This window comes from Salmo trutta, chromosome 33 (assembly GCF_901001165.1).
Source record: "Salmo trutta chromosome 33, fSalTru1.1, whole genome shotgun sequence".
Classification (NCBI taxonomy): domain Eukaryota; kingdom Metazoa; phylum Chordata; class Actinopteri; order Salmoniformes; family Salmonidae; genus Salmo; species Salmo trutta.
Window position 1 is genome coordinate 3593273 of NC_042989.1, and position 24382 is coordinate 3617654.

Here is a 24382-nt window from a genome sequence, read left to right on the forward strand (position 1 = left end):
CTAACTTCCAATGCAAACATGTCTGTAAAAATGGATAGGCTATATATACTGTATGACTAATTCAAATATACTTAAGTAGCCTGTAATAAATAATGTTGCATCAGGAGGAAGCAGAACTATCTGAATTAACATATGATTGTGTCACCATGTGGACACATTTGGTAACGTTTAATTATTATTTTTACATGAATCCTAAGCTTCATTTCATTCTGTAAGTTGGTTAATATCACAAAGAAAGATGCTCCTCAAACCATACCTTGTTTCCTTAATATTTTCTTAATTTAATACTTAGGATACACAGCCAGGTTAAATACACACATTGAGTGTTTTCCATTTAAAACTCACAACACAAAAGCAAACATGAGATATTCAATACATTGAGAATTTCTTTAGCACCAGTACAAATAAACTCATCCATACATTGGTTATTCTCTGACTTACAGTATATCTTTCCAATATGATTTTCAAAATAAAAGACATCGTCCCAGCTTGATTTGACTTGGCATGGCTAACATGTAATCATATACAGCAGCATTCACATACACTGGTTACTAAAATGTACACATACTGCCAAACTGGCACACACAAGCAATGCTATATGGCCTCATAACCCAATATTGTAGGTCCTTAAACATTTTTCCCGGTGAGTGTTGTCATCCCTTATGCTCTCCAACTTTGTTTCAAGAATGATAACGTAGTAAAACATTTATATAGTAAAATACTCACACAATCAAGTTTCAATGAATTTGTGAGGTGTCTGGCGAAGATAATTATTTGACAATCTGGTATATTCAACTAGAAATTGTCATGTATTTGAGCATAAACATGTTTTTTTTGGACAATTTTATCAAAATAATATGTAAAACAATATGCAAAGGCATTTGTATTTCTGCACTGAGTTTAGTTTACATTATTTGGTGTAAAAAAAAAAAAAAACAGTTTAAAAATGTTTAACATGGGCTTAAATTCCTGTTTCTAATCACATGCTTCACAATATGAGTTTACATTGATGTGTATAGAACTTGCAAAACCAAATGTGGAACTGTGTCTGTAGCCTATGACACATTCAAATCACTTTTGTGAGGGTATAGAATCAAAACAATATGGGACCATTTTTATGTGTTTATCACACATTTGTGGGGCCGTAACTAAGTTTTTAGAAAACCAAGTATAAATAATAGTTTATCTAAAATAATTCACACTTCTCAACAGATCATAAATGTGACTTGCTATATGCTTTGGGCACATAGGTACATTAATAAACTCATTTATGGGACAACTGTATCCTCGAAGTAGTATACTTTTCCCAATATTGTCTGCCAGTGTATCAGTTATGCATTCCAGAATTTGCATATTGTGTCATCTGTATAAACCAAAAAGTTATTTCAACATAAAAACTAGAATATCCCAAAACATTGTATTCTGTCAGAATATTTTTTTTTTCTTTAGCTACATAACATCTGAAAATGCTAAATAATTAGAAAAAAATATAGCATCCCAAATGGCACCCTATTTCCTATATAGTGTACTACTTTTGACCAGGACCCTTAGTGCTCTGGTCAAAAGTAGTGCACTATATAAAGGTGCCATTTGGGAGGCATCCACAAAGTTGGGTCCCACAGATTGATGGAGTGAAAAAATGTTCAGATTCAGAACTTGTTTTGTTTTAGTTTGTCGATGTGATAGCAGAGCTTCAGGGCTGGCCCCAGCTTCAGTCCTAGGTACTTCATGATCATCTCACTCTTTAGAAGTAACAACGCGTTGCCGTCTATCTCCTGTGGGAAAGAAAGTCAGGTTAAATCTCCACAAGTAAACTAATCATACACGTGTATCAGTGTTGTTCACTGAATTGACTGAATTGTAATGGAAGTGACCCAAATCCTGGTTAGTATTTCACAAAACATCACATCCAGATATAATCCGATCACTGTTGCAGATCCATCCACTGGACACATACGTCAGTTCAACATCTAGTTTTGATTTACATTTGGTTAAGCTGTCAACTAATGTGAATTCAACGTGAAATCAACCCAAAAAAAGTCACCATGTCATTGGATTTAGTTTGCAAGTTGGTAGCATTTTTTTTAAAAATCCCTTACGTTGATGACTTTTTGCTAATCCAAACAGTTTTCCACGTTGATTTAATGTTAGCAATTTTTTTTGCAGTTGTTGAAATGACGTGAAAACAATGTTTATTCACCAGGTTTTGCCCAGTGGGCAGGCCTCAATCTCAATGACATTTTCTGTGATTCCTCTCACCCTGTCTCCTCGCCTCCTTCTCAACTATATTGGAGGAGAAGGTCCAAGGTTCCCCTGTTCCTCTCCCCTAACCTTCTCATCCAAGGCGTTTTGAGAAGGTGAGGAGAGAGGATGCAAGGTATCAAAATATTGGTTCATTAAGAGTGAGCCCAGGGGTAGCCTACATGCTTCCTGAATATGTCCACATGAGGGCCCAGGGACTGGGGGTCAGCATCTCTGATGAACCACACCACGTCCTCTACACTCCAGGTGGAAGGGTCCTTACTGGGGGGCACCTTGGACTCCTGGGAGTCCTGAGATGGATTGTACGCTGGATGAGAAAAGAGAAAGACAGGTACAGAATAAAGATTTCACTACTGGTCAATTTTACCTGGTTAGGGCATTGTGATTATAGCGAGAAACAAACTTTCCCAAAATTCCCAGGTTTTCCAGAAAACCCAGTTGGAAGATCGCCGGAATCAGAAGGGAATAAGCAGGAAAACCTGGTAATTTTGGGAAAGTTAACAGAATTTTGCAACCCTAGTCTCCACTCTCCAGTCTCTTACCTATCCTGTTACCTTCCAGGAAAGTATTTGGACTAGACGTCTGTCTACACATGCCCATGGGGGAGGAGCTGTTGGGGAATTGCTGCGAGGAGCGAAACCCATAGGACGGTTTGGATGAGTAGGAGGAGCTTATGGCACTAAAGGCGGAGTCACCTGGGTCCATTGAGTAGCGTTTGTCTGATGGGTCCAGAAGGTACTCCTCTGGCATGGAGGTTTCAGCTGTGAAATGAATGGAAAGAGATGACATAAGTAAAAAATATTTGCAATACTTTGAATCACTTTTGGATAGAAGCTGAAGTCTTTGAAATATGTATTTGAAATGCCGTTCTGTGCTTTAATTGTCCAATCCGAAGCAACAAACGCACATGTTTGGGGAATTGAGCCTAGGATATTTCTGGGGGACATGGGAGTGTTCTAGGTAGTCTTCTGGCATGGAGGTCTCAGCTGTTTGGGTAGGAATACAGGGATTTCGATAATGGATTACTAGGGATTACACAAGTAAAACACCAAATGATGTGTATTTCACAAATTGTCATTCTGTGCCTCCATGTGCAATCTGAAGCAATATAGTACAATATTTGGGGAACTAAGCCCACAATATTTCAGAGGGACATTTTTTTCAGAGGCTCTTGTTAAGTTACGGGAGTGTGTTTTCTAAGAAGTAATGTACAATGCATCATATCTGCACTCCTGCCTACACAATTGCCCCTTGTAAGATAAATAAAGTATTTAGAATTTAATTGAATAAAGGACAGTACATTACCCTCTGATTGGTAGGAGGCATTATGCTGGGTGATTGGTTGGTCGCTGAAGAGGTTTTCACAGTGCAAGCTGCGACAGAGCTTCTTGAGGAAGCGTAGCACGTAGCCAACGCTGTTGACCACAGGCAGACTCAGAAGGTGCTGCTTCCCATCGAAGGTGGCTGGAAATCAAAAGGAACACTTGATTAACCTAGAAACTTTGTTGATTTCCTATTATAGTAAAGCTTGTTGCAGTTAACCTTGCCCTAGGCGACACATCTCTACTGCCATGTCTTAAAGCAACAATCTCAAAGCAACAAATGTCACCCTATTCTAGAGCCTTATGGGCCCTGGTCAAAAGTATTGCTCTCTACACTGAGTATACAAAACATTAAGGGCTCCTGCTCTTTCCATGACATAGACTGACCAGGTGAATCCAGGTGAAAGCTTTGCTCCCTTATTGATGTCACTTGTTAACTCCACTTCAATCAGTGTAGACGAAGGGAATGAGACAGGGTAAAGAAGGATTTTTAAGCCTTGAGACAATTGAGACATGGATTGTTTATGTGTGCCATTCAGAGGGTGAATGGACATGAGAATGGAAGGATACCTCATTGTTATTACATTATCAAATGAGTGTATGCCAATTTCTGTTATTTCCCTATGGGCAATTTCTACTAATGAAATAAATGAATAGAAAACAGAAATCTCAGTTACACTACATACAATCTGTGGGTTTATGTTATACCTGATATTTTCTCTCCTCCATAGCCCTGTGTGAGGAGAGTGAACACAGCTTTCTGCTGGAAGGCACTGTCGATGCACCCCTGGACAGCCTGCTGCAGCACCACGGAAGGCCTGTCAGGCCCAAAATGATCTGGGAGCTGCTGCAGCTTCTTCCTATCCAGGTTAGGACCCATGTTGGCCTGCTTGTTGATGTAGATACACACTGCAGGGAACACAACGAGAGAGAGAGAGAGAGAGAGAGAGAGACCCATGTTGCCCTGCTTGTTTATGTAGATAAACACTGCAGGGAACACAATAGGAGGGATCGAAAAGGCGTGGCCTACCTGTGAGAACCTGGGGCGTGGCAGAGTGGGGGATGGTCGCAGCATCCTGGGGGATGGAGCTCATGTCTGGTTCTGGGGTGCTGCTGGGAGGAGAGATGGCCAGGGGAGTCATCACCATCCTGGGCTTCAGCTGCAGGGAGACACAAGGGTAGGATCTCAGTATCTACAGGGTTATTTGTACACAGTTTAAATGGATCACTTGTAAATAATGGCATTTTATTCCAGTTTTAGGTAGCAACAATAGTCTAAAATTATCCTGTATGGCTCAGTTGGTAGAGCATGTTGCTTCCACAGTAGGGTTGTGGGTTCGATTCCCGGGGCCACCCATACATAAAATGCATGCACACATGACTAAGTAGCTTTGGATAAAAGGTCTCCTAAATGGCATATATTATTATTATTAGTAGTACTATTATTATTAAAATATTATGGTTTGCAATTTGCATTAGTAAACACTCAACAGCAATCTCCACATTAATATACAGTCCCAGTCAAAAGTTTGGACACACCTACTATTCAAGGTTTTTTTTATATTTTGACTATTTTCTACATTGTAAAATAATAGTGAAGACATCAAAACTATGAAATAACACATATGGAATCATGTAGTAACCAAAAAAGTTTTAAACAAATCAAAATATATTTTATATTTGAGATTCTTCAAATTAGCCCCCCTTTGCCTTGATGACAGCTTTGCACACTCTTGGCATTCTCTCAACCAACTTCATAAGGAATGCTTTTCCAATAGTCTTGAAGGAGTTTCCACATATGCTGAGCACTTGTTGGCTGCTTTTCCTTCACTCTGCGGTCCAACTCATCCCAAACCATCTCAATTGGGTTGAGGTCGGGTGATTGTGGAGGCCAGGTCTTCTGATGCAGCACTCCATCACACTCCTTGGTCAAATAGCCATTACACAGCCTGGATGTGTGTTTTGGGTCATTGTCATGTTGAAAAACAAATAAAAGCACAAACCAGATGGGATGGTGTATTGCTGCGGAATTCTGTGGTAGCCATGCTGGTTAAGTGTGCCTTAAATTCTAAATAAATCACCAACAGTGTCACCAGCAAAGCACCCCCACACCATCACACCTCCTCCTCCATGCTTCACGGTGGGAACTACACATGCAGAGATCATCCGTTCACCTACTCTGCGTCTCAAAAATTAAAGAGCGGTTGGAACCAAAAATCTTACATTTGGACTCATCAGACCAAAGGACAGATTTCCATTGCTCATGTTTCTTGGCCCAAGCAAGTCTCTTCTTATTATTGGTGTCCTTTAGTAGTGGTTTCTTTGCAGCAAATCGACCACGAAGGCCTGATTTACACAGTCTCCTCTGAACAGTTGATGTTGAGATGTGTCTGTTACTTGAACTCTGTGAGGCATGTATTTGGGGTGCAATCTGAGGTGCAGTTAACTCTAATGAACTTACCCTCTGCAGCAGAGGTAACTCTGGGTCCTCCTTTCCTGTGGCAGTCCTCATGAGAGCCAGTTCAATCATAGCGCTTGATGGTTTTTGCGACTGCACTTGAAGAAACTTTCAAAGTTCTTGACATTTTCCTGATTGACTGACTTTCATGTCTTAAAGTAATGATGGGCTGTCGTTTCTCTTTGCTTATTTGAGCTGTTCTAGCCATAATACGGACTTGGGTTTTTTACCAAATAGAGCTATCTTCTGTATACCACCCCTACTTTGTCACAACACAACTGATTGGCTCAAACACATTAAGCAGGAAACAAATTCCACAAATGAACTTTTAACAAGGCCTACCTGTTAATTGAAATGCATTACAGGTGACTACCTCATGAAGCTGGTTGAGAGAATGCCACGAGTGTGCAAAGCTGTCAAGGCAAGGGGTGGCTACTTTGAACCATCTGTATTATAAAATATATTTTGATTTGTTTAAAACGTTTTTGGTTACTACATGAATCCATATGTGTTATTTCATAGTTTTGATGTCTTCATTATTATTCCACAATGTAGAACAAATAAATAAAAACATGGAATGAGTAGGTGTGTTCAAACATTTGACTGGTATTGTATTTGAACAGCAATTTGTACACAAAACAAAAATATAAACGCAACATGTAGTGTTGGTTCCATGTTTCATGAGCTGAAATAAAATTTAGTGCACAAATTTGTTTACATCCCTGTTAGTAAGCATTTATCCTTTGCCAAGATAATCTATCCACCAGACAGGTGTGGCATACCAAGAAGCTGATTAAACAGCATGCTCATTACACAGGCGCACCTTGTGCTGGGGACAATAAAAGGCCACTCTAAAATGTGCCGTTTTGTCACACAACACAATGCCACAGATATCTCTAGTTTTGAGGGAGAGTGCAATTGGCATGCTGACTGTAGAAATGTCCACCAGAGCTGTTGCCAGAGGAATTTAATGGTAACTTCTCTATCATAAGCCGCCTCCAACATCGTTTTAGACAATTTGGCACTATGTCGAGCCAGCCTCACAACCGCAGACCAAGGGTATGGCGTCGTGTGGGTGAGCAGTTTACTGATGTCAACGTTGTGAACAGAGTGCCCCATGGTGGCGGTGGGGTTATGGTATGGGCAGGCGTAAGCTACAGACAACGAACACAATTGCATTTTATCGATGGCAATTTGAATGCACAAAAATACATTGACGAGTTCCTGAGGCCCATTGTGAGGCCCATTTTTTTAAAAAGGTTTCTGTGACCAACAGATGCATATCTGTATTGCCAGTCAAGTGAAATCCATAGATTAGGGCCTAATTTATTTATTTCAATTGACTGATTTCCTCATATGAACTGTAACATCTTTGAAATTGTTGCATGTTGCATTTATATTTTTGTTCAGTGTAAATAACATCACTTTTTCCTTAATAATTCATAATATTCCCTATTCTTATTGCGACACTCACCAATCATTTTAACAATGCAGACATTTTGCTTGGCATATACAGTGGCCAATCAGAACACTATTCAATTAAACAAACCTATGTTAAGCCTTTTTCAAAAAATATGACTCCCACTAAATATAAATGAAACGGGGTCTGTCTTGCTACTACATCATATGCATATTTAAACATCCTGCATCCCCACTGCCACCCCCCCTTCCCCTCTCTTTCCCCCATCCCATCCCATACACTCCTCTTCTTCTCCCCTCCCATCCCATCCCTGACACTGACCTTGAAGCCAGGCTTTCTCCCCCTCTTCTTGGGAACTTTGAGTGGAGGAAGGGAATCTGGGTAGTGGGTTGGAAAATCCATCTTGCGATGAAGTGGGGGTCTCCCTCTCTTCCTGCCGGGAATCTTTCCTGGCTGGCTGGGGAGGAAGGAAGGAGACACTGCAGGCGACTGCATTTCACTGTTGTTGTCTGCTTTCTGTGCTGCTGTAAGTACACTCATTGGAGCTGCAGGGAGACATACAGGAAGGAGGGAAACACAAAGGGAGATACAATAATAATAATTTAAGACTGCATGGCTTGTAATCTAAACCCGTTAGTGCACACGTCATACATCAACATTGTTCTTTCATAGAATGGATCATCTCTTCACATATAACAAACATACACATGCTACATAAGAATGTATTTAAATTGTGCCTCCATATTCCAGCTACTGAGGCTGATGTGGAAAAAGATGCTGTCACATAACATTAACCACAACAACAGTAAACAGAAGAGCCTGCAAGACATTCTGCTGCAGGGCACTAATGCAGCCAGCTACAGAAAATTGAGTTGAACACTAAAAAACAGACAACACAAAAGGCAACCATGCATAAAGCAAGCTCCTCCTGATGGAATAGATCTACCATCCAGTCCATCCTATCCTCATTGTGAGCCCCAACATTCTGGCTGCTTGTCTACCAGCGCTTCCGTTACCTGATCTCCTCTGATCTAGAATGCTTGAGAAGCAAGCTCTTCCCTTCTTAGATCCCTGTTAGAGTCCAGATTAGCAGGAGAAGGTTCTAAGCACAGCACACTCCCTCAGCAGGCTGTGAAAGCCATTTTGCCTCTAGCTGCTGTACTGTACGCGTTTCTCTCTGCTCCTTTCGTCTCTGCTGCTGCTACCGCTGCACGGCACACAGGCTGGCTGGCTGGCTGCAGACATCTCATTACACTAATGCATTCAGCAGTGGCAGAGGGAGGGAGGGAGGAATTGATTTCACCATGTCTACACAGCTATGAATTACCATTACGATGACAGTGCTCACCCTAATCTTAAAAAAGCAGCAGCCTCAAGTGCCAGCCTACTGATGAAAAAAGAAAATACATACATGTCCCATATATACAACACAGAAGGCTATGCACACAGGCACTGCTAAATTATTATAGTGGTCAGAATATAGCAGTAGCATGCAGCATGCTTCATCCTTCCTTCATGCAGACAAAGACAATGAAAAATAGGAAGAGAAGACATAGCCAGTATGTACACACCATCAGAAAGAATGAGGATTGGAGAGTATATCCCTTTTCAGTTGATCTCCTACTGAATCCCCCTCTGTCCTGTCTGTGTCTTTGAGTGTATTTGCCTGCTTCTAAATCTCTTGAACCGCAACGCAGAGTGGAATCTCCAAGCAAGGCAGATTCCACTGTAATGGTGTGTGTGTGTGTGTGTGTGTGTGTGTATCTGCCAGAAACGGTCTGCTGTTGTCATGGCAACAAGCCTGTAACACCATGGTGGCTGTGTCTCCCATGTTTTGCCGCTTGAGTCAGGCTCCCTCAAAACTGGGAGGATGAATAATGAGTACAGAAGACATCCTCAAACCAACTGCTAACTACAATAGGAAATTAATTAGAAAGTATTGAGTGTGTGCATATACTACCGGTCCAAAGTTTGGACACGCCTACTCATTCAAGGGATTTTCTTCATTTTTACTATTTTCTACATTGTAGAATAATAGTGAAGACATCAAAACTATGAAATAACACATATGGAATCATGTAGTAACCAAAAAAAAGTCTAAATATATTTTATATTTGAGATTCTTCAAATAGCCACCCTTTGCCTTGGTGACAGCTTTGCACACTCTTGGCATGTGGTAATCTTTACATTTTTTTTTTTTTTTTACTATATTAAGTGTCTCTCCAGCTGAATTAAAAAATGAAAAAAATCTATTTGTATTATCTTTTATCGATTTAATCAAAAACTATACATCGTACTCCACAGTATGTCAAAGTGTAGTTCAAAGTGTAGGTCTAGGTCTTGTACTTCCAATGAGTGATATTATACGGCTCTACAGTGGATGGTTAGTGGTGTTACGTTTGTTTGTAACCAAGTGGGATATTACCACATATGGGAAAAATCCATTTGGACGGCCCTCCAAATGGTAATTACTAGTTAAACCAGCCATGAATCCCCTTGTGACACAGGGAATGGAAGCTTGTGGTGTGCAACAAGGAGGGGCAATTAATTGAATGCAAGATTCACAAAAACAAATGAAATTGTTAAAATAATTCTAGCCTGTCTATCTATGGGTAGGTAACAGGGTTGATGTGATACGCTCATTTTCACCACAAAACACCAGAAAATGGCCAAAGTAGAACCAGCTCACCTACTTTTACACTATGATTTGACTATTAGATGTTCAATGTTTCTAGAAATGTACCATATTAAAACATGAGTTCAGTTCACGTAACAGGGTTGACCTTGAAATTCTAGACAGACGTAAATTAATCACTAGTCACATAAAATAAATAATAACCTTCATAAATTACTAAAAAGTCTTCATTCATATTGACAATTAGATTTATTGAATTCTCCATGTTGACTATACCAAAGGGCAGTTCATTTCATATTAAAATTCAAAATTTGTAAAAATGTCTACTTAACATATCAAAGGGCACTCATTTTGTGGAACGACCCAGTTCTGGCCGTTGGAATGCTCTCGTCAAGTTTGTTTGTTTATTTGTCATACGCACATGAAAGACATGTAGTCACTACATGACAAATACAGTGCATTTGGAAAGCATTCAGACCCCTTGACTTTTCAATATTTGGTTACGTTACAGCCATATTCTAAAACAGATTAACATGTTTTTTCCCCTCTTCAATCTATACACAATACCCCATAATGACAAATCAAAAACAGGTTTAGAAATTTTTGCAAATTTATTAAAAAAAAAAGGAAATATCACGTTTATATAAGTATTAAGACACTTTACTCAGCGATTACAGCCTCTAGTCATCTTGGGTATGACGCTACAAGCTTGGCACACCTGTATTTGGGGAGTAACTCCCATTCTTCTCTGCAGATCCTCTCAAGCTCTGTCAGGTTGGATGGGTAGCATTGCTGCACAGCTATTTTCAGGTCTCTCCAGAGATGTTCAATCAAATCAAACTTTATTTGTCAGATGCGCCGAATACAACAAGTGTAGACTTTACCCTTGAAATGCTTACTTACAAGCCCTTAACCAACAGTGCAGTTCAAGAAGAGTTAAGAAAATACTTACCAAGTTGACTAAAATAAAAAGTAATAATAAAAAGTAACACAATAAGAATAACGAGGCTATATACAGGGGGCACTGGTACCGAGTCAGTGTGCAGGGGTACAGGCTAGTTGAGGTAATTTGTACATGTAGGTGAGGGTGAAGTGACTATGCATAGATAATAAACAGCGAGTAGCAGCAGTGTACAAAAAGGGAGGGGGGGGGGTCAATGCAAATTGTCCAGTGGCGGTTTTATTAATTGTACAGCAGCCTTATGGCTTGGGGGTAGAAGCTGTTGAGGAGCCTTTTGGTCCTAGACTTGGCGCACCGGTACCACTTGCCGTGCAGTAGCAGAGAAAACAGTCTGTAACTTGGGTGACTGGAGTCTCTGACAATTTTATGAGCTTTCCTCTGACACCGCCTATTGTATAGGTCCTGGATGGCAGGAAGCTTGGCAGTACTGGGCCGTTCGCACTACCCTCTGTAGCGCCTTACGGTCAGATGCCAAGCAGTTGCCATAGCAGGCAGTGATGCAACCGGTCAGGATGCTCTCGATGATGCAGCTGTAGAACCTTTTGAGGATCTGGGGACCCATGCCAAATCTTTTCAGTCTCCTGAGGGGTAAAAGGTTTTGTCGTGCCCTCTTCACAACTGTCTTGGTATGTTTGGACCATGATAGTTCGTTGGTGATGTGGACACCAAGGAACTTGAAACTCTCGACCCGCTCCACTACAGCCCCATCGATGTTAATGGGGGCCTGTTCGGCCCGCCTTTTCCTGTGGTCCACGATCAGCTCCTTTGTCTTGCTCACATTGTGGGAGAGGTTGTTGTCCTGGCACCACACTGCCAGTTCTCTGACCTCCTACCTATAGGCCGTCTCATTGTTGTCGGTGATCAGGCCTACCACTGTTGTGTCGTCAGCAAACTTAAAGATGGTGTTGGAGTCGTGTTTGGCCACGCAGTCATGGGTGAATAGGGAATACAGGAGGAGACTAAGTACACACCCCTGAGGGGCCCCGTGTTAAGGATCAGCGTGGCAGACATGTTGTTGCCTACTCTTACCACCTGGGGGCGGCCCGTCAGGAAGTCCAGGATCCAGTTGCAGAGGGAGGTGTTTAGTCCCAGAGTCCTCAGCTTAGTGATGAGCTTCGAAGGACACTATGGTGTTGAATGCTGAGCTGTAGTCAATGAACAGCATTCTCACATAGGTGTTCCTTTTGTCCAGGTGAGAAAGGGCAGTGTGGAGTGCAATTGAGATTGCGTCATCTGTGGATCTGTTAGGGGGTATACGAATTGGAGTGTCCGGGAGGATGCTGTTTATTTGAGCCATGACCAGCCTTTCAATGCACTTCATGGCTACCGACAGGAGTGCCACAGGGCGGTAATCATTTAGGCAGGTTACCTTCGCTTCTTGGGCACATGGACTATGATGGTCTGCTTGAAACATGTAGGTATTACAGACTCGGTCAGGGAGAGGTTGAAAATGTCAGTGAAGACACTTGACAGTTGGTCCGCGCATGCTTTGAGTTCACGTCCTGGTAATCCGTCTGGCCCAGCGGCTTTGTAAATGTTGACCTGTTTAAAGGTTTTGTTCACATCGGCAGTCATCCAGAACAGCTGGTGCTCTCGTGCATGCTTCAGTGTTGCTTGCCTTGAAGCGAGCATAAAAGGCATTTAGCTCGTCTGGTAGGCTCGCGTCACTGGGCAGCTCGCGTCTGGGTTTCCCTTTGTAATTCGTAAGAGTTTTCAGGCCCTGCCACATCCGACGAACGTCGTAGGATTCAATCTTAATCCTGTATTGACGCTTTGCTTGTTTGATGGTTGGTCTGAGGGCATAGCGGGATTTCTTATAAGCGTCCGGATTAGTCTCCCACTCTTTGAAAGCGGCAGCTCTAGCCTTTAGCTCGATGCGGATGTTGCCTGTAATTAGAGGTCGACCGATTATGATTTTTCAACACCGATACCAATACCGATTATTGGAGGACCAAAAAAGCCGATACCGATTTATCGGACGATTTTTATATATTTGTAATAATGACAACTATAACAATACTGAATGAACACTTTTATTTTAACTTAATATAACACATAAATAAAATACATTTAGTCTCAAATAAATAATGAAACATGTTCAATTTGGTTTAAATAATGCAAAAACAGTGATGGAGAAGAAAGTAAAAGTGCAATATGTGCCATGTAAAAAAGCTGGTCAAATCCGTAAACTATCATTTTGAAAACAAAACGTTTATTCTTTCAGTGAAATACAGAACCGTTCTGTATTTTATTGAACGGGTGGCAACCTTAAGTCTAAATATTGCTGTTACATTGCACAACCTTCAATGTTATATCATAATTATGTAAAATTCTGGCAAATGAATTACGGTCTTTGTTAGGAAGAAATGGTCTTCACACAGTTCGCAATGAACCAGGCGGCCGAAACTGCTACATATACCCTGACGCGAATGCGCTTTTGTTAAATCATCACCCGTTTGGCGAAGTAGGCTGTGATTCGCTGATAAATGAACAGGCACCGCAGTGATTATATGCCAAGCAGGACAAAGTAGTTAAACTAGTAATATCATCAACCATTAACTAGTGATTATGTTGTTAAGATTGATTGTTTTTATAAGATAAGTTTAATGCTAGCTAGCAACTTACATTGGCTCCTTGCTGCACTCGTGTAACAGGTGGTCGGCCTGCCACGCAGTCTCCTCGTGTATTGCAATGTAATCGGCCATAATCGGCGTCCAAAAATGCAGATTACCGATTGTTATGAAAAGTTGAAATCGGCCCTAATTAATCGGCCGTGCCGATTAATCGGTAGACCTCTACCTGTAATCCATGGCTTCTGGTTGGGATATGTACGTACAGTCACTGTGGGGACGATGTTGTCGATGCACTTATTGATGAAGCCGATGGCTGAGGTGGTGTTCTCCTCAATGCCATTGGATGAATCCAGGAACATATTCCAGCCTGTGCTAGCAAAACAATCCTGTAGTGTAGCATCCGCATCATCTGACCATTTCCGTATTGAGCGAGTCACTGGTACTTCCTGCTTTAGTTTTTGCTTGTAAGCAGGAATCAGGAGGATAGAATTATGGTCAGATTTGCCAAACGGAGGTTGGGGAAGAGCTTTGTATGCATCTCTGTGTGTGGAGTGAAGGTAGTCAAGGATTTTTTTTTCTCTGGCTGCACATGTGTCATGCTGGTAAAAATTTGGTAAAACTGATTTAAGTTTGCCTGCATTAAAGTCCCCAGCCACTAGGAACGCCGCTTCTGGGGGAGCATTTTCTTCTTTGCTTATGGCCTTATAGAGTTGGTTGAGAGCGGTCTTAGTGCCAGCTTCGTTCTGTGGTGGTAAAAAGACGGCTACGAATAATATAGATGAGAACTCTCTTGGTAGATAGTGTGGTCTTCAGCTTATCAAAAGGTACTCTACCTCAGGTGAGCAATACCTCGAGACTTCTTTAATATTAGAAATAGCGCACCAGCTGTTATTGACAAATAAATACACACCCCCACCCTACGTCTTACCAGAGGTAGCGTCTCTGTTCTGCCGGTGCATGGAAAATCCCGCTAGCTCTATATTGTCCGTATGGTCGTTCAGCCACGTCCCGGTGAAACATAAGATGTTGGAGTTTTTGATGTCCCATTGGTAGGATAATCTTAAATTGTAGGTCATCAATTTTATTTTCCAATGATTGCACGTTAGCAAAAAGAACGGATGGCAATGGGAGTTTACTCGCTCACCTACGGATTCTCAGAAGGCTGCCCGATCTGCGGCCCCTTTTCCTGCGTCTTTTCTTCACAGAAAAGACGTGGATCTGGGCCTATTCCAGTGAAAGCAGGATATCCTTCTCGTCAGACTTGTTAAAGGAAAAAGTTTCTTCCAGTCCGTAGTGAGTAATCGCTGTTCTCATGTCCAGAAGTTATTTTCGGTCATAAGAGATGGTAGCAGCAACATTATGCACACAATAAGTAAAAAAATAAGTTACACAAAACGCAAAAAAACTAACAAAATAGCACAATTGGTTGGGAGAATGTAAAACGTCAGCCATGTTCTTTGGAGCCATCAGGTTCAAGTCTGGTCTCTGACTGGGTCACTCGAGGACATTCAGAGACTTAACCCGAAGCCACTTCTGTGTTGTCTTGGCTGTGTGCTTAGGGTCATTGTCCTGTTGGAAGTTGAAACTTGGCCCCAGTATGAGGTCCTGAGCACTCTTGAGCAGTTTTTCATCAAGGATCTCTCTGTACTTTGCTCCGTTCATGTTTCCCTCGATCCTGACTAGTCTCCCAGTCCCTACCGCTGAAAAACATCCCCACAGCATGATGCTGCTACCACCATGCTTCACCGTAGGGATGGTACCAGGTTTGACGTGACGCTTGGCATTCAGGCCAAAGAGTTCAGTCTTAGTTTCATCAGACCAGAGTATCTTGTTTATCATGGTCTGAGAGTCCTTAGGGGCCTTTTGGCAAACTCCAAGCGGGCTGTCATGTGCCTTTCACTGAGGAGTGGCTTCCGTCTGGCCACTCTACCATAAAGGCCTGATTGGTGGAGTGCTGCAGAGATGGTTGTCCTTCTGGAAGGTTCTCCCATCTCCACAGAGGAACTCTGGAGCTCTGTCAGAGTGACCATCGGGTTCTTGGTCACCTCCCTGACCAAGGCCCTTCTACCACGATTGCTCAGTTTGGCCGGGCGGACAGCTCTAGGAAGAGGCTTGGTGGTTCCAAACTTCTTCCATTTAACCTCTGTGGGATGGGTGTCCCTAAACCTGGACGGTTGTTGCTAACGTGCGCTAATGTGACTAGAATGACGTTGTATACAACAGCCATCTTTCCGGGACATAGACATGTGTAATATGTTCAATTAACAGTAGCTATTACAGTAAAAAAAATACCATGCTATTGTTTGAGGAGAGTGCACAACAACAACAAAAATGATCACAGCAACTGGTTTGATAGATTCACCTCTGACAGTAAATAATGTACTTACATTCAGTAATCTTGCTTTGATTTGTCATCCTAAGGGTCCCAGAGATAAAATGTAGCATAGTTTTGTTTGATAAAATCAATTTTGATGTTCAAATGTAGGAACTGGGTTCTACAGTTTGACCCCACTGCTGTCTCTGGCTCCACACCCACCCGGCCATCTAGATGTGTGAAAGTTAGTGTATAAGCTAATGATCCATCATGTATGACATTCCTGGGAGTGTGTAAACTTGTATTTTTTAATACCATAGCATTTTTGTATGTTATCTATAGTTATGTACTTGAGAATGTATCAATTCACCAATTCTGCACATTTGGGCAAACTCCTGGCAGACTTGATACAAAATATTGTGCTGTAATGTAATTCTTCACTGAAAGTATGGCCTTTCTCTTACATTTCAAAGATGATGGAGAAAAAAAAAATGTTTTTTTGGTTTGTATTATCTTTTACCAGAGCTAATGTTATATTCTCCTACATTCATTTCACATTTCCACAAACTTCAAAGTGTTTCCTTTCAAATAGCATCAATAATTTGATATCCTTGCTTCAGGTCCTGAGCTATATTTGGGTATGTCATTTTTTGTGGAAATTGAAAAATGTTGTTAGCGAATGTCATTCTAAAACAAGCTGAGACTTTTATTTTGGCTGCTGCAAAGCCTGGGCTACAGTTGCTTGATTGACTAGCTAACTTCAGCTCATGTCCTTTGCAGATGCCACATTCACAAAAGTTTGCAAAAAACATTTGTAACTGAGTAAAGGGAGACGTAAAGTAAGAATTGAATGTGTAAATGTTCATTCATAGTCGTAACATTGGGTTTGTACATTTACAGATCTAATTTAATGGTTACGTTTCATGTTTCACACATTGCTTTTTTTACGATCTTAACAATCTAGGTATGGATTTTCTTACGATACTAACAATACATACGTTCAACCTTTTTGCAGCTATCTGGCTCCAAATGCATTCAGCCTCTTGCAAATTATGAAACATTGAGAGACGAAAGATAAATTGTAAATTAATTGGTAAAAAATGTTGGGAAGCCTGGCTTATCTTGGCAACCGTGAATACACATCACTGGATGCTATGCTACTGGCCTCATACCATGAATATCCATCTGGAAACATCTCAAAGTTTGTGTTTTTTCTCAAAGTTGCCGTGATATAGCGAGTCCTGCTTATATCAGTACACTCGTATCAACTTAAGCATTACAAAAATTATATTCTATCAAATAAACCTCATGTGACAAAATAAGCCATTCATTTTTGTTGTTTACCAAATTCGACACTCATTGATTTCTCACTCTTCGCTTCGTGGACGAAAAAAAATGGAGGGACACATATTTTCCGCCGAGTTGGGCCTCTCTCTGCCTCTTCTACTACTGCCCTCTCCTGACGCACTTCAGAATCGTTTTGTGCATTTCCGCCTTGTTCAATAAAGTTGGAATTGAAGCCAAAATGGCGACGTGCATGTTGTCGTCAAAGATGTCGCCCTTGGTGTCACCCATCATTAGATTTTTACTGAAAGATCAGTACTATTCCTCAAAAACGATATGTAACGGTGTGACTAACATTTCCAGACGAGGTGAGAATATTATTTTGTTGGGGCAAGAGCTACATTGACTGCTGTGTGTTGTTCAAAATGAGTACTGACAGTTAGTTAGCATAGCTAGCTTCTCTAAACAACTAGTGTCAGCTGTCAAACATAATTCCATTCCTGACCTGTCTAGTTAGACTATATAGGTAATTAACTAGCAACCTATGCGTCAATCAGTCATTATTATAATGACATTTTTAGATAGCTACTTACATTGTTACGGTGCTTACACAACTTACCTTTAGAGACGAGGGAATATCGAATCGCTGACTGAACCTTTTTGTTTTGGACAGTTTGCTCGCTAAATGAATAACGTTACGTTTCTGCTCTTAGCACGTGAACCAATAACCGCCACAGTGGGTCTAGCTAACTATGTTACTAGTTACCACAGCTTCAGGATGTAACGATAATTCCGATTCCGTGATCTTTTCTACTGCTCAGGCTACTCGACGGATGTTCTCCCCCGGCCGGCTGCAGAAGACAGCAATGCTGCCGCAGCGTACAGCGGACCACTGGAGCACTACAACAGTCTGGTCAGGGATGAGTCGCTGCAAGAGGACCCGCATCAAAAAGCCGTGGTTCAGACCTTGGATAAAATGCACAAAACCCTAAGAGGTTACAACAACCAGCCTACGTCCCTCTTCTCGAAGGTAATCATATTTCTATGCATGTTCTTACTGATGTCAATAATACATTATTTGATTTTTAACACTGTCAAAACACATTAAATAATGTATAGACTATAATCTATAGTTAACCCTATATTCACACATACTCACAATACATTGAACACTGTCTATTTCATTTGACAGTTTTTCTCTAAACCAAAGCCCCCAAAAGGGTACTACATCTATGGAGATGTTGGTAAGTAGTAGCTGTATAATATCCTTCTTTGTGCTGCCACTTTAGCATTACATTTATGATATTTCCCTTTTTGAGTACATTGCACATTTGAAACAATGAATTATCATTCAGTTTTTCTCTGTTTTTATTTATAGGCACAGGGAAAACAATGGTTATGGACATGTTCTACTCACACGTGGAGACAGAGAAGAAAAAGAGGGTCCATTTCCACGGCTTCATGTTAGATGTACATAATAGTAGGTTAAGTTGTGTCGCTAAATGACGATTGACATGACTTGTTGATCATGCTTAAGGTCAATAATGAGTTGAGCAATAGATTCAGATCTATGAGTAGGTCCAGAGTCAACTCAATCTTTGTTCTTTTACTTATTGTATTTAGGGATACATCGCCTTAAAAAGAGCCTGCCGAAAAGGAAAGCTGGAAGGATGGCTAGGGTCTATGACCCAATTGCGCCAATAGCAGAGGAGATCAGTGAAGAGGCCTGTCTGTTGTGCTTTGATGAGTTTCAGGTGAAGTTCGGGGGATATTCCTCTTACTGATCACTTGTAACTACTGTTATACATTCATGTTATAATTGTACAAAATCTTCTGAATAGAATTAGCTAATGTATGGATGTGATAATGAGGAATCCTGTTTTAGCCAAAACCTGTTTTTAGAGTTGGACTAATAAAGTAATATTCTATTCTATGCATGGTTCCCAGTGTTGGAAGCATGAAAATATAACAGGATAGAACAATATGAGTGAATTGGTTGTAAATTCATTCCACAGGTGACAGACATTGCAGATGCCATGATTCTGAAACAGCTCTTTGAAAACCTCTTTAAGAATGGGGTTGTTGTAGTGGCCACGTCCAACCGGCCCCCAGAGGGCAAGTAGAATATTACATCACAAAACAAATACCTTGTTGAGCTGCGTTCAGCACAATCTATAGAGGACAATCTATACTGATCTAACCAGAGCTATTCCTCTCTTCTAGATTTGTACAAGAACGGACTACAGAGGGTCAACTTTGTGCCATTTATTGCTGTGTTGAAGGTAAATAAGAAAAATTATTTCTGATTTCTTTTGTATATAACACACATGTATTCTACTGTATTTTAGTCAATGCCACTCTGACATTGCTCATCCTAATATTTATATATTCCTTCATTCTATTCTTTTACTTTTAGATTTGTGTGTATTGTTGTGAATTGTTACATACTACTACACTGTTGGCGCTAGGGATTTCCCTACACCCGCAATAACATCTGCTAAATATGTGTATGTGACCAATAAAATGTGATTTGAAAACATACAGGCAAGGTTTGTCTTACGGTAGTCTGCCTCTTTCATGCAGAACTATTGCCAAGAGCTTCGTCTGGACTCTGGGATAGACTACCGCAGAAGAAACAGACCCTCAGCTGGGAAACTGTACTTCCTGTAAGAACTGCATGGTGCAAACTGCATGGTGCAACATCAGCCATTAGGCATTTCAATGCTGAAATTACTAGGTTATATTTGGTAGTATTTATTTTAATATGGAACTCTTTCTTTCAAGCCAGTTTGTGTTTGATCAGTATAGTTTCATGTTTTAAATAACGTGGTTCATCATATTTTGCTATGTTACCCTTTTTCGACACAGCTCAAGTGAACCTTGTGTTGAAGCAATACTGGACAAGATGTTTGACGAGCTGGCCTTCAAACAGAACGACAGTAAGATGCTCATGTTGTCATTGAGTGTAGATAAAGAGGGAGCGATCTATAATTATAGGTGCATGATATGAACATAACATTCTGTATTAATGGTAAACTTAATAATATATTGAGCCTCATTGTGTTCATCATGTTGAGTTTATTACTTGTAATTTAGCTAAACCAGATTTTCTTTTTCTTTCTCTAGTAACACGACCAAGGACTCTGAAACTGCTAGCCAGGGAGGTCAGTCTTATGAAAACCTGTGGGACCATAGCAGACTGTACCTTCGAGGAGCTGTGTGATAGAGTAAGTGACCACAGCAGACTGTACGGTTGACTGTACATCCTGTGTTACTTAGTTGGTAAGAGAGTTGTGGGTTCAATTCCCACAAGGATCACATAGACATACTAAATACAGTGAGCTCCAACAGTATTGGGACAGTGACACATTTGTTGTTTTTGCTCTGTACTACTATGAGGTTAAAGTGCAGAATGTCAGTTTTCATTTGAGGGTATTTTTTTATCCATATCAGGTCAACCGTTTAGAATTACAGCACTTTTTTTCAGATTATTTTGTGCCCAATATAAATTAATAGTAAATAATGTATTGTCATTTTGGAGACACTTTTATTGTAAATAAGAATATAACATGTTTCTAAACACTTCTACATTAATGTGGATGCTACCATGATTATGGATAGTTCTGAATTAATCGTGAATAACGATGAGCAAGACAGTTACAGATGCACAAATATCATACCCCCCCCCAAAACATGCTAATCTCCCCTGTTATTGTAATGGTGAGAGGGTAGCATGTCTTGGGGGTATGATATAAAATGCTAACCTCCCCTGTTATTGTAATGGTGAGAGGGTAGCATGTCTTGGGGATATGGTATTTGTGCATCTGTAACTTTCTCACTCATTATTCACAATTAATTCAGGACTATCTGTAATCATGGTAGCATCCATATTCATGTAGAAGTGTTTAGAAACATATTATATTCTTATTTACAGTAAAAGTGACTCAAATGACACAATACATTATTTACCATTCATTTCTATTGAGCACAAAATAGTCTGAAACACAAACAGCAAATGCATCCAACAAGTTTGTAGAGTCACAAGCTTGATGTAATCGTTGTGTGCTAAGAAAATTGGACCAAATATTACACTTTTGACCACTTTAATACATGTAAGTGAATTTGTCCCAATACTTTTGGTTCCATAAAATGGGGAGAGTAAATTAAGTGCTGTAGTTTCTAAACGGTTCACCCAATAGGGATGAAAATACCCTCAAATTAAAGCTGACAGTCTATACTTTATCCTCAGTCATTGTATCGTTTCAAGTCCAAAGTGCTGGAGTACAGAGCCAAAACAACAAAACATATCACTGTCCCAATACCTTCGGAACTCACTGTATGTATGCACGCACTCCCTGTACTGTAAGGGGCATACTTATACATTATGTGTTTTGTGTTCTAGCCATTGGGTGCCAGTGACTACTTGGAGATCTCCAGGCAGTTTGATACTGTATTCATCAGGAACATTCCCCTGCTCACTATGAACAAGAAGACTCAAGCGAGACGCTTGATCACGCTTATAGATGCCTTCTATGACCACAAGGTAACATTACAAACCACTTAGTTTTAATTTCTGTCATTTATTTGCACCTAATAAGAAACCAAATCAACAAGCATAATCATACAGGGAGGGTGAAAAGAGGGCTTTATTTCTAAGCTGGAGGCTGGATCATTTTAATATAGTATGGCTTATAAGGAAACTTTGTCTTTGCGCCATAAATTGTTATCTCACATCTTCTATTATTGTAACACATTGTGATTGTTTTTTGAGACTATCCTTTGATATTAGTGTGCTTTTTATATGCACCGCTGAGGTTGTTTGATTAGCATTGTTGGATGCACTTTTTTTTTTTTTAGTTGCTAAAAACTAGCCTGGTCCCAGATTTAGGACCAGGCTTGATGAGAACAACCAGTGTCAGTAAATGTTTCATCCTGGGTCCCCCAGGTACGAGTGGTGATTCTGGCCGATCACCCTCTGGATGACATCTTTGTACACGACGGAGATCACGAACACCACCATCATGAACTCATGGATGATCTCAACCTAAAAAAGGTACGAATTGCAGCCAAATGCTCCCAACATTATTTTCTTGATCTCTTAGGTAGAGAGTATATGACCTACAATATACTGAGTGTACGAAACATTATGATATTGAGTTGCACCCCTCAGAACAGCCTCAATTCGTTGGGGCATGCCTTTGACGAGGATGCTGACCCATGTTGACTCCAATGCTTCCCACAGTTGTCAAGTTGGCTGGAGGTCCTTTGGGTGGTGGACCATTCTTGATACACACAGGAAACTGTTGAGCGTGAAAAACCCAGCAGCGTTGCAGTTCTTGACACACACAAACTGGTGCGCCGGGCACCTACAAACATACCCCGTTCAAAGGCACTTAAATATTTTGTCTTGCCCATTCACCCTCTACATGGCACAAATACACAATCCATGTTTCAATTGTCTCAAGGCTTAAAAGTCCTTCTTTAACCTGTCTTCTCCCCTTCATCTACACCAGGGTCTCCTAACAGGTTGATCGCAGCCCACCTTTGAGTAGCTTGCCAAACAATTCTGAAAGTATATGCGATTTTCAAGTACTCCACCTTAAACTGTCATTAACAAATATAATTTGTATCTATTATTTGTTATTTTCAAACTTTCCCATTAAATGAGCAGTAGCGATACAGAATCATCACTAGACTAGCGCCTTAGAAGGCATATTCTTTACTCACTAGATGCACAATTAAAGGGCCAGATGCGCAATTAAAGGGGAATTCCTTCCAGTCTTCCAGAACGAAGAAAAAAACTATCTTCTGATATGATTTTAAGCATTGGCATGGACTCAGAACATCCTATTTTGTTGTTTCTCTATGAACAATTGTAATTTTAAGAGTGAAAGACAAAAAAAATACAACTGAGAACATAATTTGGGAAAATATAAAACAATTTGGGGGGGGGGGGGTGAATCACAGATTTTATAGGGCCCACTTAGTTGTATATTAACCATTTATTTTACCAGGTATATTGATAGTACATAGTGCACTACAATCTCTGGTACACTAAAGACACGGGAGAAGAGATTAATGTGCTTATTTGAAAGCTATAAAAGTATCTTGCGACATGTTTTATTTTTTAAAAGTAGTTATCATGCTAGAAATGGTTGGAGACCCCTGATCTACACCGATTTGAAGTGGATTTAACAGGTGACATCAGTAAGGGATCATAGCTTTCACCTGGTCATGGAAAGAGCAGATATTCCCAATGTTTTGTACACTATGACCTTCTGTTTGTTGACTTCTCAGCATCTCTCCAAAACTGCTTTGTTCTTAGACTTTAGGAAAGCACCAAAAAATACCAAACACTCTCACTAATGGTGTTTTTCTATTGAATGCATTTACACCCTCATGTGCTGTTCCTGGGTCAGGATGCAGCCAGTGAGTTGTCTATCTTCAGTGGAGCAGAGGAGATCTTTGCCTTCCAAAGGACAGTATCTCGCCTCACTGAGATGCAGACTGAAGAGTACTGGCTGGAAGGGGACAGGAGCACCATCACCACGTAGCTGTACAGTACCTCTCATCAACCCTCTAAACCCTTCACTACCTGCAAGGACAGTGAAAACCACCTCACCAGTACAGACTATCAGTTCATTTGACGGGATCAGTTTGAGCACGGCGAGGCGCAGAATCACTAATCATGATCACATATAAGTGTGGTGATTTGTAGATCAGTGATTCTACGCCGTCCGACTGCAAAGTAGTCTGTCTCAAACATGCACATACACTACGACGAGGGACTCCAAACAATGGAATATATTTATTATACTAAGAAAGTATGACTTCAAGCCTTTATGATTTTACTTTGCCATTGCACTTTACAAACTGACAATATTGTACAGAATATTTTAAGTTAAACCTTTGTCTGTGGATTTCTTTCTATACTGTACACATACGGTAGATAGGGTAAATTGTGTGAATGGCGTTTGCAAAAAAGTTCAATGGAATCCACTTATGCAAATGAAAATACTTGTTCAAGGTACATTTGTTATTTTATTGATATCTTATGATGAAAAGGATTGTCTATTTTAATAAGTGATGTACTGTATTTTATTGAGAAGATCATAGAGAGTGACTACAGTATGGTTCATATCATGGATGTATG

General features: G+C 40.5%; 2 protein-coding genes across 4 annotated transcripts; one reads left to right on the forward strand and one right to left on the reverse strand.

The window, feature by feature from the left end:
* Window positions 1-257: 257 nt before the first annotated feature.
* LOC115172234 (sex comb on midleg-like protein 4) lies at window positions 258-18119 on the reverse strand. 3 transcript variants are annotated; one of them, XM_029729452.1, is made up of 8 exons: window positions 17849-18119; window positions 7784-8007; window positions 4615-4744; window positions 4293-4493; window positions 3568-3726; window positions 2805-3023; window positions 2424-2569; window positions 258-1775 (listed from the first exon to the last, which is right to left on the reverse strand). In XM_029729452.1, exons 2-8 carry the CDS (start codon window positions 8000-8002, stop codon window positions 1650-1652), a joined length of 1200 nt encoding a protein of 399 aa, XP_029585312.1. In that variant the 5' UTR covers window positions 8003-8007; window positions 17849-18119; the 3' UTR covers window positions 258-1649. The 3 variants fall into 3 exon arrangements, with proteins under 3 accessions (XP_029585312.1, XP_029585313.1, XP_029585314.1); XM_029729453.1 differs by lacking the exon at window positions 17849-18119 and adding an exon at window positions 9034-9195; XM_029729454.1 differs by lacking the exon at window positions 17849-18119 and adding an exon at window positions 8479-8984.
* Window positions 17456-24310, forward strand: afg1la (AFG1 like ATPase a). The gene is made up of 13 exons (XM_029729451.1): window positions 17456-17597; window positions 18051-18259; window positions 18422-18473; window positions 18608-18709; window positions 18853-18983; window positions 19245-19344; window positions 19453-19511; window positions 19813-19895; window positions 20098-20168; window positions 20356-20456; window positions 21632-21772; window positions 22175-22282; window positions 23649-24310. Exons 1-13 carry the CDS (start codon window positions 17471-17473, stop codon window positions 23781-23783), a joined length of 1419 nt encoding a protein of 472 aa, XP_029585311.1. The 5' UTR covers window positions 17456-17470; the 3' UTR covers window positions 23784-24310.
* Window positions 24311-24382: the final 72 nt, after the last annotated feature.

Bases quoted from the DNA above. Each gene is read 5' to 3' on its own strand.
- LOC115172234 (XM_029729452.1), bottom strand. From the start codon at position 8,002: ATGAGTGTACTTACAGCAGCACAGAAAGCAGACAACAACAGTGAAATG. The intron at 4,494-4,614 runs GTAGGCCACGCC...TGTTCCCTGCAG, and splicing joins CACGCCCCAGGTTCTCACAG to TGTGTATCTACATCAACAAG. The intron at 1,776-2,423 runs GTAGGCTACCCC...TCTTTCCCACAG, and splicing joins TGGACATATTCAGGAAGCAT to GAGATAGACGGCAACGCGTT.
- afg1la (XM_029729451.1), top strand. From the start codon at position 17,471: ATGGCGACGTGCATGTTGTCGTCAAAGATGTCGCCCTTGGTGTCACCC. The intron at 17,598-18,050 runs GTGAGAATATTA...TCTACTGCTCAG, and splicing joins GACTAACATTTCCAGACGAG to GCTACTCGACGGATGTTCTC. The intron at 18,984-19,244 runs GTGAAGTTCGGG...TTCATTCCACAG, and splicing joins TGTGCTTTGATGAGTTTCAG to GTGACAGACATTGCAGATGC.